Source organism: Rhipicephalus microplus, chromosome 2 (assembly GCF_043290135.1).
Source record: "Rhipicephalus microplus isolate Deutch F79 chromosome 2, USDA_Rmic, whole genome shotgun sequence".
Lineage (NCBI taxonomy): Eukaryota > Metazoa > Arthropoda > Arachnida > Ixodida > Ixodidae > Rhipicephalus > Rhipicephalus microplus.
This window is the reverse complement of record NC_134701.1, coordinates 274,973,341-274,993,430: the sequence shown is the minus strand read 5'-3', so window position 1 is coordinate 274,993,430 and position 20,090 is coordinate 274,973,341. Positions and strand designations below refer to the sequence as shown.

General features: G+C 43.0%; 2 protein-coding genes across 5 annotated transcripts in view; one reads left to right on the top strand and one right to left on the bottom strand.

Annotated features, from left to right (window-relative positions):
- Positions 1 to 8,690, top strand: part of LOC119178978 (uncharacterized) — a 21,059-nt gene extending 12,369 nt beyond the window's left edge. For 2 of the 3 annotated variants that reach the window (XM_075882014.1, XM_075882016.1), the window contains exons 6-8: positions 1,153 to 1,257; positions 2,826 to 3,016; positions 8,390 to 8,566. In XM_075882014.1, coding sequence (XP_075738129.1) covers positions 1,153 to 1,257; positions 2,826 to 3,016; positions 8,390 to 8,429 — 336 coding nt within the window. In that variant the 3' untranslated portion in view covers positions 8,430 to 8,566. Of the gene's footprint in view, positions 1 to 1,152; positions 1,258 to 2,825; positions 3,017 to 8,389 lie in introns of all 3 variants that reach the window. The other variant, XM_075882015.1, reaches the window with a different exon arrangement.
- LOC119178952 (NEDD4-binding protein 2) lies at positions 6,959 to 20,090 on the bottom strand. Of its 2 annotated transcripts, none has more exons than XM_037430079.2 (10): positions 19,584 to 20,090; positions 16,588 to 19,119; positions 16,367 to 16,510; positions 15,924 to 16,102; positions 15,661 to 15,773; positions 13,633 to 13,756; positions 12,399 to 12,599; positions 11,418 to 11,485; positions 10,689 to 10,910; positions 6,959 to 9,391 (listed from the first exon to the last, which is right to left on the bottom strand). In XM_037430079.2, exons 1-10 carry the CDS (start codon positions 19,834 to 19,836, stop codon positions 9,349 to 9,351), a joined length of 3,879 nt encoding a protein of 1,292 aa, XP_037285976.2. In that variant the 5' UTR covers positions 19,837 to 20,090; the 3' UTR covers positions 6,959 to 9,348. The 2 variants fall into 2 exon arrangements, with proteins under 2 accessions (XP_037285976.2, XP_037285977.2); XM_037430080.2 differs by having other exon boundaries at positions 12,399 to 12,596.

Sequence of the window (20,090 nt, the reverse complement as noted above, 5' to 3'; positions counted from 1 at the left end):
AAAGCAACCTAATTAAATTGCTTTTCTGAAATTTTTAGAATATAATTTAAGTACATTACGAATTACAGCGGGCCGTGAGTAGCAACATGACATTACCATTGATTTTGAAAAGTCGTAAAATTACTTCAAAATTTTTTAATTGCTTCTTTATATGTAAGTTATGCTCATGCAAACTATATTGCAGCACATTAACATAAAAATTTCGGGTATCTTTGATCCACTTCCCACACTGGAGGCCCGATACTCACGTTAACTTGTCGTTATCTTCTCTTCTTTCTTCGGTCAATTTATTATGGCATGCATTAAATCGCTGCCATAGCGTGCATGCTGTAAATGTCCATGTTTTGCGTGTCACTGGGAAAGTCCCAATGTAGCTATTTCAAGGAGCCCTGCAACACTTTTCTATGGAATCATCAAGTGGATTCATTGAAACAGCTATATTGCCTCACGAATCGAATGCTGCAAGAACATTTTAAATTAAAACCAGAGACGCATAGGATGGAGTTGCGGAGATTCGCCGCGCGCCTTAAGCACTTTTTCTCTCATTTCGCACCAGCGGGCGCGCTGAAAGCAAAAGGGGGGGGGGGGGGGCGACGACAACAAGAAGGCAAAAGATGCCTTCTTTAGTCAGTGCCCATTATTAACTTGAGCACTAGCACTACCTAAAAGTGCTCATAAATTTTATAGTGTATTTTTAGGCTAGAACGAATGTGCAGTGCATGTTTCAGCTAACTACAGCTTTAAGTAGACTTTCATTTTGTGTCCTATAAAGAAAAAGAAGCCTGTGAAAAATTCTAACGACGGCTGTCTCAGCATAGGTGAATAATGCAACGTTGCTGAACAAATGTTCAACTGTGTATTTTTGTTACATGCTTAAAAGTTAAGCAATCTGTTAACCTTGAATTGCTTATCAAATTGGCAATTATTTTGCATTGCAGCAAAATAACTTTCGCATTGCAGCTATTTCACCAGAGTGACTAACGAAAAAAGTTCATTCAACAATCTTTGATCATGCAGATTGGCGGAACAAAAAAAAAAAATGCGCAGATGCGTTGCTAACGGCTCGGAACAATACTGTTGCGTATATGTTAGCTGAAAAGCCTTGCATAGCTTTCCACGACATGTTCAAGAGCTTTCTCCCCCTCGCGACAGGTGTTCGCCCTGCGGCTGGCCTCGAACAAGTCTAACACCATCAACTTCGAGGGCTTCAAGAATGTGCGCCTCGTTGAACATGCCCAATGCCGCTGCGAGTGCAAGGTACGTGGTCCTTCTGCCGATACTCAGGGCCGGTCGTTTGGACGACCGTGGAGCGAATGCCTCATATGTTGTAGAAAGTATGCACATGGCAAAACGTAAATCGAAAACGTCTTTGCTAATCTGTAGTTCTGGCAAAAGTTCAATAGCTGCAATTTCCGCGGCAAGGCAATTCGTGGCGATAAATAAGACTCAAAGAGAGATCAAAGTAAGATATTTCAAGTAATACTTGACGGATAGATTAGATTTTGTAGACAAATTCGTCACTCCCAGCGAAAACACCTTTCAGGCCATATCACTGTATTAACAATATAGCACCCAGTTTAAAACAGCTGGGTAATAATGGCACACAGGACGGCGTGATCGGCGATTTAATACGGAACATGACGGCGATACCGAGGACGAATATGTGCCTGGAGTGTCCATGTAATTGTCATTGCAATAAAAAGTTATGTAGACCCTAGCAGGCGCAGTCAGAATCTATGAAGTGGCGTCGTGACCCGCGTATTTTTTTTTTTCACGTTTTCTGGCGGCAAGGGCTTATATTTTGACACGAGAGGAACCGCTTATTTTTCTACAGCACATTTAAAGACAAGATTACGAATGCAGTAAATCACAGTGGCGTTGGCCAACTACAGTAGCTCTAGTCTTATGTCAGCACTTAGTTCAAAGAGAGCAGCGTAGAGGAAGACATGTGGCATCACGTCCACCCTTAGTATGGGCGAGGGAGATTCGAATGAAAGTCGATAGCGGAAAGACGCCCCAGTCCGACGATCATGTACCGTATTTAATATGAATCACTGCGACAATAAAATGTTTTATCTGACATTGGCAGAAGCTTTTTAAAGCTACGCGTAGTGTGATAGCATAATATATGGGCAAACAGAAAATGATGATGAACTCCTGTATGAATAATCTATGCATCTAGCCCGGCCTAAAGAGTCTAACAACCATACAGAAAGTATTACAAGACAGCGTGATAAAAGCGGGAATACTGCGAATAAAATTCGAACCCTCAACTTGCATTTGAAAGACAGAAATTGGCAGATTGCGAGGCCTGGGGACAAGTAAGGTTTTCCTTTGCAGCTTCGTTCTAGAACCGAGAAAGAAACAATGCTGCCATTTCACTAACCTTTCAGGCTTCTGCAAGACCAATTTGCAAAATCATAACTAACTTCACCTACCCTATAATAAATGTGATACCTCACTGAAGCGAACTCTCATGTTTGATAAGAAGGTAGCTTCGATATAAACAATATTCATTATAAACGTATACCTTCTGTTGAACTGATATCAGCACAACCACAATTTTGATTCAATTATTTACGATATTCGTTATACAGGAATACAGCTGCTGATACGAGCAAAACCGCAATTTTCATTTACTTCATTCTATACGATGTTCATTACAAACGGATACTTGCTGTTGATCTGGTATCAGCGTAACCACAATTTTTGTTTATTTCATTATAATACACGATAATTGTGTGTGTTAGCTGTATTGAAGGATGTTATATATACATTGAACAAAGGCTTCGTTTCTTTATCGGTGCTCGGCGTGCCGGCTGCAGGTGCGTCCTCACCACTGCAGCCGGGGCCAAACTTATCGAGAGGATCGCTGCCAGTGCGTTTGCAACAACGCCTGGATGGCGAGCCACTGCAGTGGTGCACACGTCTGGGACGCGAGGCACTGTGCCTGCATCTGCCGACGCGCAGACACCGAATGCTCAACGGGCATGCGCTTCGATCGAGCGCTATGCAGGTGGGCTTACCTTTATTGTGCTTGGGTGTCTCAGAGGCAAACAATTTCTTTACCCACAGGCAGGCGTGCAACAGCCAAAATAGAATTTGAAGCAATTTTTCAGAGAACTAAAATAAAAATTTGGAGCAGGTAACAACAAAAAAAAAGAAACATGGATTTTTTATGATTCAAAACAAGGTTTGCAGCAGTATAAAAAGAAGGCTTGCATTCAAAAATGATCGAGCCCGCATACAACGGCCTCACTTAAAACGAATGATACCCGCATGACCGAGGAAACTACATCATTTAAATGACACAAAGTCGCACTTACAACAAACGTCTCTGAGCGTGGCCTATCGGTTGCAGCGAACAGAGTCGGTGCTCCGGCCACTTCCCTGGAAACCCCTTTTCACCACCTATAGACCATTGGCGAAGTGCCCATATATTCATATTGTTAAACACCGACCCTGCCTCCGCAGCTCTCTACTTGTCGTTCTCCCCGACCATTCTATTTTTTGTAACGCAACCCCCCTGTTCTTTGTCCCCCGTTACACTGAGCACCTCGCATCACCAGATGAGGCCAGTGTTTTCACACGGCCACCGATCGTTTGAATACCGGTCGACCAACCAGTCTCCCCTCAGATTTTGATCGCTGGTATAGTTACACTATCGTTGGCGTCGCCGGTCCTGAGTGCTCAGACCATTTTCCAACACCGTCGGCCATCGACTTTACCCAATCGTCTGTAGCATGTCTCCATCGGTGTATCGTTCCAGTGCACACGTTTGTGCTACCCCACCCAACGTTCTAGTAACGTTGACCCCATTGGAATTGACAAATTCGCTATTCGTTCCGTGTTCAAAACCTGTTTTCGCACTCGGCTCAGCATGCCCTTTGTATACATTGGGAAGCGCAAAAACGGCTTTTACAAGGAATGAATTGCGAATTATCGAAGTTAGTGGAGCCGCGCAAGTCTGCCAGCACCACAACGCAATTCTTCGACCTCTGCCAGCGCCCCCTAGGCGCTGCCTCTGCGCGCTCAGACCACTCGCCCAAGTTTTCCAAACGCGCGAGTTGCACGTTTCGTGGCCAAGCTACCTGGCCTGCCTTCTTGCGCCTTCCCGCCGTATGCTCCCCTGTCATCACTCAATCGCAACTCATTTGCGTGTCTCTCGCAAGTCTGGTCTCCTCTCTTCATGGCAACTCCGCCCGTCTCCACTGCTCCGCAATGCCAGCCACACTGGCTCAAATTCAGAAGTTTCGTTTTTCAGTAGAAACGGGCCCAGAGTAGTTCCACGAGTTCTAGCTGTTACGTCGCGCGTGCGTGTCTTGCTCGTTGTTCATGCGTGGTCGGGATGGCGAACGGGAGACCTTCAGTGCTTTTTTCTGTCGCTGAACAAAACGTCGAAAGTGTGACCGCTTGGCTTGGGCCGCGCGTTTAAGACTTATTATAGGTGCCGCGTTGTGGAGCGCTTGCTCATATCTGTTACCATCCCGGCAGCCAACTTGACGCGTCCTGTGTCCCTGTATTTAGCCATAGAGATGGTGATGGCTGCGTGGCCGGCAGTGACGGCCACATGTGTGCGAAACCCGCGCTCGAAATCTTTGCGACCATGGCGAAACTGTTTTCGCGAGGCTGACTTTGTCGATGTCGGACCCGATGCCGAGCCTGAAGCTTCCGAACCGGACCACTCTGGCGGCGATTTCTGGCACTTTGACGTGGGAGGGCGTGCGGCACATCTGTTGCGATAATTTAACTACGGCCAATAATGATGCTGACACTGCGGAACTGTGCACGGATGAGGGCATTGTGAATGAAGTGCACGGCAAGAGCGATTTTGAAAAATCGGACGGCGAGGATGACGTAACTTTGAAGCCAGTGCCCACAAGCGTGGTTGTAGCAAATGGCTACATTAACAGCCTCGGGCAGCCTGGATATGCCACGGGCCTCGATAAAGAGCACGCTGCTGCTTTAAATAAACTCGAGACCATTCTTGTTATCGCTTGTGCTCGTCGAAACACGTGCATCACTGACATTTTCGAGAAAAAAAAAAATGTGTGCTTTCCCTCACAACTTTTTTAAAGCTGTGTTTTATTTACTATGAACTTCGTCATACAGCGAACGGATGCCGCGTCATGCTCAAGTTCGTTATAAGCGGGCTCGACTTATGTACAAACCACTTAAAATATCCTAAATCATGTAGAGGGAACATGAACACTACTATTTCAATAATGGTTGTATATTGAACCACCCACTGAGCCAACAATGATAAAAACCACATCAACATTTGCCTTGCCAGTCAGATCCTTTGACAGGCTGCAAACTCAAATGTGGATCAGCCACGCTGGCGACTTCGAAATTCGTAGAATACGTGAAACTGAGGTGAAGAAAGAAAACAAAAAAACCTTCAGCACAGATTTTTTAGGGTGATGGGAATGTCATACGCTGCTCCAAATGATTGCCAGTAACTTTTTTAGGTGTCAGCGATCATACAAGTACTCAGAATTATACGTCTATACATGCCTGAGCAATTGAACAAAATGTGCCGTGTCCCATGCCTAGTATTGCTAACCCCCTTACAAATCATAGTACGCTTTTCCGCAAAGTACCGATGTACTGCGGCGAACGTGGCTTAAACAGATTTTTGCACAGGTTGGAACACGGTTAACAAACTTTCGAACACCGCCTCACATCCCCCTCCTCTTTTCTTTTTTTTTTTTTTCATGATAGACTTAGGTATAGGGCATGACTACTCGGCTCGCTTGCAAGGCACGTTCGATAAGATAAAGTAACAACGGCGGGCTCTTTGGCCCGGAGACGACACAGAATATCTATTGCCAGGATCACAACGGCCGCCGGCAACACCGGTGCTCACAGAACGTGGAGACTGTTCCCGCTTGGAAAACGCGGCATACACTCCCAGCTTTAGTTCCTAAAATGCCATAGCCACGTTTGCTGATTAGGGAATTCGGATTTCCTGTGAAGCGTTGGTGGTTACAGCAACACATTTTTGTCTGCAAGTTGCTTCATCCTGCCGCTTGAGTCAGCATACTGATGGGCATGAGGCGTTGTTACTTTAGCTGGTCGATCGCGTCTCGCAAGTGACGCTATCTTACACCTTAGGTTAGGGTCTACGCGCTTGGATTGATTGATGGGACAGACTGCAGGTGACCACCGTGGCCTCCATTTCTTGCTGAAATTAGCGCAACTGAGAAAATTTTGAGGCTGCTTGAGCATTTCGGTGCAGCGTGGTGCAATTTCAGCAGATGTCAGAGTTCTGGTGCAGCTTGCCTCAAAACTGGCAAATTGTGTCACATTGGCACAATTGATGCAGCTGTTGCACCATTGCACAGGGCTTCGAGGCAGAAATACGGCAAACAAAATCAGTGGATTGAAACTGAAGATAGCACCATAACAGTGGACAACAAACATTAGCATTCATTTAGCAATTATTAGCCAATGCTATAATGGCTTATAGTAGTGTGAAATTAACGTAGTTGAATGCAAAGTGAAGTATAATACCCTATTAGGAATGGGGTGACCCATTTACACCTCAGCAGCTCATGGTCTGAATATAAATGGCAGGTATGACGTCATGCCACCACTGTAAAATTTGAATCAAAGGTAAACAAATGGCATATGAAAACTCCAGGCACATGTTTGACGTAGTCGTCGTCGTAAAGCACAATGTAAAGTCCAAAGACGATAAAACACCATTGTAGGCATGGAAAACCGTCAACTGTAGTGAGGAATTTCAAAATGTGTAACTTATGGCTTTGCATACGTTGTGGACATATTTACGAAACATATTTAGGGTGGAGCTGCATCGAGTATGCAATAGTTGCGGTAAGGAGCCTTTTAAAATAGTGAATTAGCACAGTTGTGTTGACTACCTAAATTAGTGTAAACTTACAAGCTGTTACTTGAGCAAGAATGCTCAGTCAAGTAGTGACACAAGACGGGAAACATTTAAGTTTTTTTAATACAAACATTTATAGTATAAAAAATGCTGCTCGGCATTGTGGCTCTTTAAACAGTGACTAAAAAACAAATTACACATACAAGATAACTTTCCATGACATCCAACAGGTTAAAAACGTTTCTCCGTTAAAATGTCTAAAAGCAATATTTACAGTAAACAGATGATAACAAATGGTTATTTAAGAAGGCCTGGCAGAATGTTGTGCATTTAGAAAGCACGACAACAATTTACCAAACAGGATTTGTACACAACAAAAATCACACATAGTAAGACACACATCATTCAGATGATATGGGTTACAAAAACACACAAAAAAGTGCATTTTCTAAAAACATCATCCTCGCAAAAGCTCGAAACAGAACAATTAGACCTAAAGTCCGTAGTACGAGTTCACAATGTCTCAACGAACGATGTGCACAGAAAAAAAAAAGGGAAGCCCCCTTATATACTTCTAAATGTTCATTCCAGCTGACCAACAAGAATCCAGTGCACCAAAAGTACCATTAATACCAGCAGCTCTTACCATCCCATATAATCCTTTCTTTCTACATTTACCACCAGTGTATTATGCACACCAAGGGGTTAGCGTAATTTTAAATTAATGTTTCATATATTAAAAAAGGAAAAAGTATAACGCATCGAAAGAGACAGCTTATGAGAGATGACTGCCAGCCCTACGTGAGTTTGGTGCTTGTGCAATGTTATGGAAGATTACATGGTGAACTAGTGAGAGGCACTGCGTTTATGTCTATCTTAATCCAGTTGTTAATGTAGTGATAGTTAGTCTGCGGCTGAACAGTGCTGCCTGACACGAACTAACAAAAGACTGTAGAACAACACACAGCTTTTTGCTTAGTCTATGTCAAGTACTTTCAGTGTCAACTTATACTGAAGCAGCAGATTTTACTTTAGTTTTAAGCAACTCACAATTTCTGTGATGATATCATTTCTGCACGTCTCAGCTTACAAGAGATCCAGGTTTATGAATGGAAGCTTTTGCTTTATGTGTGTGCATGTGTGTGTGTGTCAAGTGAGAACAAGGTATCCTTAAATTATTGCTAATGAGCAAAATTTCTTTTAAGACTTCAAGTTCGCTAATATTCCACCCTTCAATCCCGCTGAATTCAGCTCAAGACAGTTTGCAACGGAATGCTACATAACGTGTAGTGCAGATAAGCTTACTGTTGTGTAAAGTTAGCACAACTGCACATATTTTAAATTCTAATTTCATGGCACAGGATATGCAAGGCTAAAAAATATATATATATAATACTAAGTCTTTCACTTGTATGACCACTCTGGTCTGACACAGATCACGCATAAAGGATGTGGTCTGTAAAATTATGAGCAGCTACTATGTACAGAAAGGATTTGGAGTAATACATATAGTATGCTCATATTTTCAACTTTCAGATGTGTGAAAGATCTCTACAACGTGGCAGTGATGACCTGAACGACTTCAAACCACGCCTCTCTGGTGCTTACCAAGATGCACACTGCCTTTGTCATTGCTCCACAAATGTGCATTTGCACATGTTATTTCATGCTCATAACCTCACACATTGGTCTACGCCACCCACTTTTTTTTTTCGCTGCCTAACTACAGCAACACAACAACCAGAACAGCAATATTGATAGGGCCATACATGTACGAGTTTCCATGTCAAGTTCGCACCTGCGGTAATAAAAACAATCTCTCAACATTCACAAACAATAGATGTGTAAAAGCTTATTTACATCTTGTACAAGTTGGTGAGATCAGCATTTTATAAAATGCGCACCCTCCTGCCTTTGCGTAAGCACACACAAGCAAGTTGTCATAGCCTTGCCTTGGAGAAAGGCCTGACCTTTCACATTTTCTCCACCACTTGTGTACCCATCGATGAAAAACTAAGCTGCCATAACAAACCAAGCTAACTTGAATTACTTAACCTAATGATTGCCTCACACACAACTATGCAGGTGCCAAAAGCAGCTGCTAAGTACACCACATCAACTGATGATGACAGAAACACACACAGACAAAAAAAGTATGGGCAGGTGAGCAGGGAAGGGACAACAGATAAAAAATGCGTTGTGCAGTACTTTCTGAATATACATCAGCTTTTAACAGCAGCTGAAAAAAAGCTTCCTGCCAATAATAACGTACAAAAGATTCATTACGCTACCTTTGAATTGAGCAAAAGAAATATAATGCCACAAGGCTCTTCCCTTCCTTGGTAATATAAAAATTTTTTTCTCTTAAGTTGACTCAAACTTAATTTTGTGCTTTTACCACAAGCATGATCGTAATAAAAAGGGCCTTCAGTATAGACAAGCAGCTTTGCGCACTGCTGAAGTTAAAAAAAATGTCAGGTTGTGCATTTTTTCTCCTACAGCATAACATGAAACATTCCAGCTTGAACCTCCCTGTAGCTGAAAGACAAAAGAGAGATCATCAATAAGACTGTACCTAACCTAAAAGTTCTAAACAGTCAAACCTCATTACATGAACGAAAAAATGAAAATATGTTAGTTATATACCGATATTGGCGATGTACTAAAGCTCTCCTGACAAATCATGCCCTCTCGATTCCAAATTGAAAAGAATAGTAGGAATGAGCAAATGATTTAGGATTTAAAAGCAAAAAGTATGGACAAGCAACTGGATATTACCACGTAGCACACATTCCAGCAAATGAGCAGCCCTTTCCAAAGCGCTAATGACTGCAGCCAATTTAGGAACAGGAGTAAAGTATGATTTTAAACCAACTTTCAAAACAAGTTGTAGTTATTTTTTAAGGTGAACTCACATTTTCTAAGCTTCTCAAGAGCTTGGCTTTTCATTTGATGCAAGAAAATGACAACCAAATCATTTCATGTCAGCACCTCTCTAGGTCACTCAATGCTTGTATGGGAATGAATCATTTATCATACTGTTAGGCCACGTTTACACTTGAGGAGTGAAACGAAAACGCCAGAACAGCCGGACAACCACATCCGTGCGCGCCGGAAAGGTTCACATTTGTTCTGCCAATTGTGTGTGCCACCACCACTGCCTCGTATGCTACTTTGAAAATTCATTCGATTTTGCCTGTTTTTTTTAGCACTAAATTTCGTACTGAATTCTGCTTATTAAAGCAAAGTACTGAAAAGAAACAGCTCGCACCTTTTTTAAATGTTAATACAGGAGATACGCCAGCAGGAACGACACGAGCGAACGCAGCGACGATAGATTGAGCCGGCTGTGCTAAAGCAAGACACATTGTGGCATGCCAACTCAATGCTGCTGCACTGTCTCTTTCCAGTGCTCTCGGCGATCGTCATCCAAACCAAGCTCAGTATCAAAGCGACCTCGTTGAGGTCATGAAGCTTTGTTGTGATGCAAGGGTCGCTTGCAATTTGAGCCAATGCGAGCCACCACCGACGCCTTTGCCGCCATGTTAAATCTGCGGCCCGCCGTTCAGATCACGTGGTTTGAGCTAGTGCAGCCAAAGCCGTGAAGCGGAAAGACGATCCGCTTTCACGTGACTGGAAAGTTGGTCTCAGACTTTTTTTCGCGCTGACCTCGCAGCACGGTTTCCAGGCCGTGTAGGTGGCGAAGCAAGCGAGTTACCGGTGAGTTTTGCCACTTCCGCAATTTTCGATGCCAATCAATATTACTGTTACCCTTTAATACGAAGGGCAAAATTGCTCAAACACATGTAAATAGTACATAAACATGTCCACTCACTTGAGCTGACTGCTCAGAAGGTAGCTCTCGACAGCAAACTTGACCTTGGGTATGTTCTGTGCACTGTGCGCACCCCTGCCAGTGATTATCCTGAGAGTTTGCTTCTTCTGCAGACACCAGGATTCACGCTTCTTGAGCTTCACATAATTCTTGAGCACCTGAATGGCCTCTTGCACGTGCAGACCATGAAGGTCCAGGGTGTTGTCATCAGACTGAGCATTCCTTAAGGAAAATAAGGAATAGCACTGTCAGGCAGATGTTCTTTTAATTGAGCCTTTTTTACACCAAAAAAAAATCATCATGGCGAACTAAAACCTTGATATCAGAAAACGTTGCTCTGGGAAGTTAAATTAAATATTTTGCCAGCAAATAAAAATGAGCGCTATTCTTGGTAGCTTGGATCATTCACATCTTTAGGAATATTTCAGCAGTTATAAGAGAAATCCAAAGCTATGTCTAATGACAATTACAAGCTGCTAAATATGACTAACCTGGCCAGGTATGTCCTGAATGAAGTTGCTTTCGGGTTATTTTATGCTATAGTATCACGAAAGACTAATCACAACAGAAAATCAGTACAAAGTGAGCATCAAGCTGGCTGCAGGCAAGGCGAATGGTCACATAATTTATCCTGCATACACTGCAACTAATAATGAAAGAAAAATGAAGACAAAAGTAATAAAGAAATACACAACAGTTGTAAATAAAGTTATAACTATGCACTTTTACCTGAGCTGCAGCAATTTCCATGACGCTCGTTCATTTGCTTCCCTCATTTTTTCTGCATATGCTCGGCCCTACAACAGAGTGAAACAGATATATATGCTATTTCTCTCATAACTCGTCAAATACTGAAAATACAGTGGCCAGTTATGCAGTCTTGCCATACGCAAAGCGTTCAGCTGTTAAAATGATGCAAGATCTAGCAGATGTGCCAATGAGGCATTACACACCACTTGCATTTCTAGACAGTTTTTTTTTTTACTAAGCGGCTGTTGTACAGGTTGTGTATAGACTAGTGGTTCAATATGTTTAGCCGCCATCATTAGTAGCAATATTTTTGCTCATTGCAGGATGAAGGCCTATCTGACTACGATCAACAATTCAACATTTCTTGGAGGAAACAATTCCGTTTAAAGCTTGCATATTTCTACAAATAATTTGTTATGCCCATATATTTTGTTTAAAAAGCAAAAGAGAATGACTCACAAGGACAGGTATTAAAAATGGACGTAATGTATTGTCGAAATCTGCATAATTTCAACACATGACTGCCAGTTAGAGTGATGCTCCCGAAAAAACACCCGATAGTATGCCACTCTTCCAGTGTTACATGAATCACCTAGTTGCCACATTCACTTTTATTTTGGCAGTCATAAAATAATGTCTCCCAGACCTTCCAGAAGAACAAAAGGCAAATATTATTCTTGAACTTATAGAATAAGGGTGCAATCATGATGAAGCGCACTGTGAAACGGTATCAGAAAGTGTGGCGCAGTAACGATAGGAAGGTTATATAAGAATAAGACGTTCGAGCCATAAAACACCATACCAGACGCTATGACATTGCATGCTTTCTACAGCACCAGTTTTATAAACCTAATTTAGACGATACTCATGGGCGATCACATGGATACTCGCCATCTACCAGCATGCAAGGTGCTGACACATACAAAAAGCTTTATTATTTCATAGGAAGAGCATTGTAACCTGTTGCGAGTAGAATGCAGCCACTGTCTTCATGCCTCGATGGTAGGCCTCCTTGGCCTTGCGAAATGACTCTTGACGCATGTGGTAGTGCACAGTGGCCTCTCGACGAATCACGTCGTAGTCCCCTACAAGTCGCAACCTGTCGTACATGTCTTCATGGCCTTCGACGACAGGCTGCCATGCACTGTCGTCAGCTTCCTGCTGCAATTGTTTGCCAAATGGTATAACAACCGTTTGTAAGATCAAACTAGTTTTCTCACGTGTTTCAATGCAAACCAGTTTTACCTGGCATTAAAATATATTACAACGGACGGGACTTCTATGTAAACCTTGGACTGCAACTTTCATTGCAGACAATCACTAAATGACCCAGCTAGCTCTTCATTCTGCACCACATGAAGTAAAACAAGGCCAACAACTTCACAGCAAGCTTGAGCATCATGCAATATTTGTGATCTCCCGAGGTTATGTGAAAGTAAATCACAAAAACTCAAATAATAAACTTCGGACTTTGCACGCCGTACAGGTATGAGCAAAAGTTTCAAGATGGGAGCATCAGCAATGAAATAAGATATATACTATATTTTTGTACCACGGCTCTCCACAATGTCAAATTGCTTCAAGAGACTGGTGCTAAACTTTTGCACAGAGGCCATGCGATTTCATTTCAGCCAGCATTCCCACACTTTGAAATATTATTATTATTTTGCACTAATGGCCTGTAAGCCATTGCTTGCAGACGTCGATGCACACCCTATAACTAACAAGACTTGCTGGTTGAAGGATAAAGAAACGATTGAACACACTGCCAGGCTAGTACGGTATATAACTTTTCTCCTACATCTTTTCCCTAAAACCAGCCGCTAAATATGTCAAAAACAATAAGCTAAGAAGAAATCGGTGGCCTCACACCATCTTCAAGTTTTGTGAAAATGACAGAGGTTTTTTTCACAAAAAACAGAACTTTAGTTGCTAAATCGAAATCAAACTTTAGTTGCTAAATCAAACGGGTTACATGCAACAGTAGAGTTTCTTTAGGTGAAGATGGCAAACGAAATTGCCAATCAATATTTATCCACAATGAAAATTGAAAATGCAACATGCTGCAATCAAATGACTTGTAAGCTGCAAACATTCATTTTAAAGTTGGAGCTTGCGTTAGTGTATTTTAAAACAATGAAAGACACACCAAATGTCACATCAATGCAGGTAAAACAAGTGTGTGCACTGTTACCTCTGACATGCTTTCCATTTCAACAAGATCCACAATTTGCTTTTCAATGTTTTCCATATCATTTTCTTCAGGAGCTACTCCTAGGGTTTCGTTGATAGTCAAGACAGACTGGATCAACGAATAACTGCAACACAAGATATGAAACTTTACAAAAATTCAACACTTCATTTACCATTTTTTTTTTGTGCAAATGCCTCGCCCTCAAATATTGTCTGACTGTTTAAACAATTTTCATTCTAGGTCAATCTTCTAAGTTGATCTAGAATGAAAGTATAGGTAAATGCTGCAAAGACAACAATGGTACCACTCTATATTAATGATCACAAGAGAAATACAACCGACCAACCACATTTCATCATCAGTTCATATGTTTTTTTTCCAGTTCCTCATTTGTTGGAGTCCACACAAATCGGTATCCCTGTTTCCACAAATGTTAGCACAAAAATCTTCCTCGCGATGACGGATAAAGAAAGCCCCAACTACGAATTTAATGACAAGCCTCCAAAACTGCAGGTTTATGTAGTTCACTAATATGTGCTTGTAATAGACCGAGCACAAGTGCAACGCGGTTTGAACGTTGACTCCCTTCGCTCATGTATTAGGGATACATTTACCAAAGAATATGAGCGAATCAAGTGTTAAGGCAATAACAGTACAGAACGAAAAAATGCCCAATCGTAACAACCATAAGAGAATCGCTATAGCATATGCCAACAATTAATCCAAATGTATTCCCACTATGTAATAAATAGGAAGGCAAATTGTCTTTTCTTTTTTATTTTACCATACCACCCAGTAAGCTACGGCTGGGGACACACAAATTAAATTAAACTGGCAGTTCAAAACATGCAGCAATTCATGACAAGCTTGATAATGTAACTGAATGTGCAGACCAGAATGGGAGGACACAACTTGGGAGGGACTCTGGCCACTTCAACTGCATTATAAAAACACGTCTCGATAGGTCTCTGCTGCACATAGAAGTATGTGTTTATAAAGCACCAGAGCACCTGCTAAGCCAGAATGCTATTTTCTGAGAACAAAATGTAAAGCCATTAGTATTACCCAGAAAGGCCAAAAGTAGATGCACTAGATAGCCGTCACAATATGAAATGCCACACAATTGCCTGAATGTTCAAATCAAGGTATCCCTCACTGGTGGATACCACCGAAAATGTTACAGGAAACGTGGCTTCTTTTAATGCTCTTAAATTGAGTAAAAAGTTGACACTGAGAAGAGTTTCCGCATCCGAAACTTCATAATACTAGTCATGCATTGGCTGTATGATGCCTCAGGCAGTCTGGTGAAAGCACACAAATTTTATAGCATGTCCAAAAAACAGGCAGCTTTGTCATCTTTATCACTGGTATCTGTCTGTAAGTTTAAGTCGATATTATAGTTTTCTCACAACAGCCTGCCATCCCTAATTTTGTTTTTTTTTCTTCTTTTCGTGCAACTAACTTATAGCAAATATTGGTTATAATGAAATTTTTGTTTCACTCCACTTGAGTATTGTTATAAGGTGGTTTGCCTGTACAGCCAATCCTCTCCTGCCAAAGGTTGCAGTCTTTGTAAACACATGCACAATCTCTATTTGGTTCCACAAGGCACAGTAACAATGGCAGCATGGCGATTTAGCATGGATCACCCTGTGTTGTAAGTGAGTGCTGATAAGCAGGGTTGCTTGACAAATATTACAGCGCCTTGCATTCCATGCTGTGTCAAGTTCACTGCAGTCGAAGAGTTTCCAAGCAATTTAGATGTGATGCTACAATGCACAGTGCCTACACAATTATTTAATCTGTTGACACAAATCCACTCTGTAAGACAGAGAGAGGCCTGGATTTTTTTTCCTCGCATCAAATATTCTGGTGGGCGCAATGGCAATCATTTTGAGAAAAGTGACAAGCACCTGCCATCTTCCATGAACGGGTGAAGCTCGAGCAACCAATATGCCAGCATCTCCCAAGCAGTTCCCTTCCTGGAAAATTGTTTATCTACCACAAGGTCTTCTGAAGTACACTTACTTGCTTGCAACGAAGATTTCATCCAATGCTTGTCTATCAACACCTGGGAACTTCTCATAAAGCTGCTTGAGCTTAAGTTTGGTTGCCATATCCATGTAAGTATTGTTCTTTGTCTACAAATAACAGACAAACCAATTTCAACATCAAAAGAGACTAACTCTTTCCAGGAACAGTACAATGTGAGTGCACATTAGAAACAATTTTCTCATCCAGTATTGGCCGATGAACACGGGAGTGAAAGAAGACCCGATCACCCTTCATACCCAATCTTTTCTTTTCTCTTCTAAAGCTGCTTCCATTTCCATGATTTCACGAAAGCTCATTTCGTGCGGTGCCTTGCTCCAGCGTGGATCATGGTGCAAAGCCGGAGGTGGAACAGCAATATCTGGTGCGCTTTCTTTTGAACTACCCTCACCACCTGTTTGCGAATGTTGCAGTTCACCTGGAAAGAAGGCAAACTAGTAGGTTATCTGCGTATGCAAGCGATTGCATATTTAACAGATAGCCAAACACCAAACAAGCAAGAGTGATTGATAGGACTGGAGTAGAAGCAACATCAGAGTGATTAGAGCTTATTTGCCAGAATTGATAGCACAATGCAGCTTAAAAAATCGCAGTTTGAATAACAGACAACAAATGAGTATACACCACACTTTTGACCATATATATGCTGTGACCAAGACTTGCAAAGGAAAAATGAACTAACTTTCATGAGAGTTGGCTGCCATTTCCAGCATTTCATCCTCTTCCTTTGACATTCTCTGCTTTAGAGTATCCATCCAAAGTTGATGTATTTGCCTGGCAATTTCACTGCTGATCGTGACATTTAGGTCAACACTTCGGAAAGCATCTGTACAAATGAAAAAGTTGTGAATGACAGCTGTGCAGCAGTGGACACGGTGGTAAACACGAAATTCACTCACTTACCCATAGATACATGCAGTCCTTCAGAACCAAATGTTTCCACAAGCTGACATGCAAATGAGTGATCAAGGTGGAACGTGAACTCCCTGTCAACGTTTTCTGGCTTTGGTAGAAAAGTTTTTATCGAACTTTTCTTCAGCTTTTTATCTGCAGGCTCTTTTACAGTATGTGCGGTCTTAGCCAGGGTTTCATCATGCTTTTCTTCGTTTCCTGCAGGCCCTACTGACGAAGCAAGTGCTTCTGGCTGTTGGCTCTTTGAGCTCGGACTACGAGTGGTGTCCGCATCACATTCTTCATTAATAACGAGTGGTTGAAGGTCACAAGCAACATTAGAGTCCAACAAGAGATCAGCTGCCCACACATGATCGCCATGACAGTGCTGAAATATGTCTTCCAAATCAGGAGGCCTTACACCTGGCATGCACTGCTGGAGCAGCAACAGCTTACCTTCATCATCTAGGTCATCTGTAGGAAGGTCATCAGTGTCTGTGCTCCGAGCAAGCGTGTTTGGCTTATAAGCAGGAGCGAGGTGTATACACTCCTCATCCAGCATATCCGCAGGATCTCTGGCCCCCACAACACGCAGCTCGTCAGATTCTCCAAGAAGAACTTTCCCTACTACGACGAAATCCGCTGGATCGGCATAGGTCGACGCATCCGTGTAAGCACAAGCACTGTGCTTTACTTCAGTTTCCAGGAGGGCAGGCTCAAAAACGTTGAACTCTGGAAAAGTCCAAGTGCTACTGCGGACAACCTTTTCCAACCCGAATATGGGGCCGCGAGCTGAAGAATGTTTCTGCTTTGAAGTCTCGGCCGCCTTGGGTACTGTGTGTGGGGACTCTATTTGACGACTAGTGTCTGCGCTGTTTTCGCTAGTCATCTTAGGATTCACCTTCCCTCTGCGGAACCTCTGCTCTCTTGGAGTATTTGTAAGAGAGTCAAGCGTTTCTTCTTCAGGAGAGTGTTCCCAAGGAGCAGTGAAATCTGCAAGTATTTCCATTATGGGAGTATTATCACCCCTTGCTGAACCCCCGAGGTGTCTAGGAGAATCTCTCGGTGGCTTCGGCTTGTTGTCTTCCCTTTCTTCGATAACATCAGGCCAAGCATCTGTCACAGCTTCTACCACTGTATCAGAACATTCTGACTCCTCTTTTATTTCTTCTAGTTCCGTTTCAAGCCTGCAACTAGCCTCTTGTTCTGGGGCATCCCTCTCTTCAAGTATGGCTTCATTTACTGGCACAATTGATTGCGTGAGTGATGACAGTGCTTTGCGGGAAGCCCACAGAAAGTCATCATCGCGCTCTGTCCCATCTTCTGAGTCGTTGCCATCATGACCAGATGACCAAGAGTCCGAGTTCTGACGACTCCTGCTTCCAGACTCTTCACTGTCATTTTGAACAAGAGCAATGAGATCTCCCAAGCTTATAGTTTCTTCAGGGGCAGCTGTGGAAGTTTTCTCGGATGATGATGTGCTTGGATTTTGATGTGCTTCGAGTGGTAGCTCCAAAGGAATCTTATCACGTGGCTTGGAAGGCGATTCGCTAGCACTGGTTTCTTGTATTTCTAAAGGTGTGCACGCAGGCAAAACTGACGAATCAGGGCTTTTAGGAAACCGGCCAAAGCTTAGGCACAACAATTCTCCTGTAATGTTACGATCATACCGCTCCAACATAGAGTCTATAGTACGTCTCGGAACCCCATGCATATTTTTTTGTGTCAACTGCCTAGCATCAAACTTCCAGGGAGTATCCGGCTCTAAAACGCACACATGATATTTTGCCCTTAATGCCAAGGCCACATAGGGCATCATCTCCCAGATTTCCACGTTAGTGTTATCTATAATGATTGGTGAGCGACCTTCCTGAATAAACTTTTTGGCCCTTCTTTTATTCCACTCGTGTGCTTCTGACAACCTCGATTTATCAAAGTTGTATTTGCCACCTTTGCAAAAAAACTGGTCTGCACTCAACACAACACCTCGACCACATATCTTCTGAGCTAAAGTTGTCTTGCCACTGCCCGGAAGGCCTCTCATCAGCACCAGCACATTCTCACCCTCGTCCAACAAGCTGTGTATCTTCTGGAGTTCATTTTCTGACGCAGGCGATGCTTCAGGCTTGTGGCTAAAAGAGGGAGTAATGTTAAAGCCTAACTGGCATCCCGAAGCTGCCAACTGGCTCCACGCAATTGGAGGAAATGGACCTTGCTCTTTCGAGGCATCAGGGCAGCGAGTTTCTGTGCTGGCAGGCAGGCATAAGCTAGGAACAAAGGGCGCAGCATTCACATAGAGAGCCAAGTTCGAAGGCGAACTAGCGGCGGCACGTGCATTAGCAGCCAGGGGGCTTTCATGCTCGCTCTCCTCGCTAGATTTGTGAACCTCTGCTTCAGAGGTAACAATGTTCTCTCCTGCGCCAATACTTTCACTGCTGGTGGATGGAGACAAGTTGCGCGACTGCAGTGGATGGATGACACTTGCTGCACTAGCACCAGATTCTTGTGGTAGCAGAGTGAAGAGAGCTTCTAGGGCGTTGTTCACTGAAAAAAAAAAAAAATTATGATGACTTATCAGTGCACAAACTTAAGCGCGATAATGATAAATATAATCGCAGCTCTAGTACTATGACCGAGATATACACAATTTATCTTGTTAAATAAAATTGCGGCCCAGGCCTACTCTCCTCCAAGCCATGGCACTTTCACGGTGCGCTCGGAAGGATTTCTTTAGCTCAACTCTATCGTTTAATGTTTGTCTTCTTCCCGCCAAGACGACGATCGGCTGCTAGACGTAGCTAGAATTAGCGTGGAAACGGACGATGCCTACCTTCAGGCGTGCAATCACGCTTGACAATCGTTATCAAAAGAGGCCCTGAAACGGCATGCCTTGTGTTCCAATGAAGTCAAACAATGGGAGTGCCCGACAACACGATCTCAAAATTATGCACCCTCCACGTGCACGAATTCGTCAAAACAACAACACGGACACGAAATGTTTTCCTTACCATTGAACTCACATTCGGTGAGCACCATGTGTATAACATCAGCGTCGAGTTTGCCGTCAAACATCTCCTGAATGTTGCGGAGGCACTCCGCGGGATGAATATCTTCGCCAATGGCAAAATTGTTACGAATGATGCCATCGGGCTGGATGTTATCGCCAATCGGTTGCAATTCGTCCGGTCTGTACAGACCGCTAGTGCTAGCCGCACCATCGGCCGCTGATCTTTGTTGCAGGACACGCTTTTTGCGGGGCATGACTGAAACAGTTCGCCGTTTTCCGTTACGTATGCAGGTACCTCAGGTAAGAAGTTTGCTCGGAAAAGAACACAATGACACTACTGTAGAACGACGCGCTGAACATTTTCCCACCCCTGGTGACACTCGGCAGCACTGCGATTCCATGTACACTGTTTACAAAGAAAAACTCCATGTCATTTTACAGACACGGATGACTTTGAACCCTCCGATTCGCTTGTCGATGTTTCCGACACTCGCTTGACTCGTGTCGT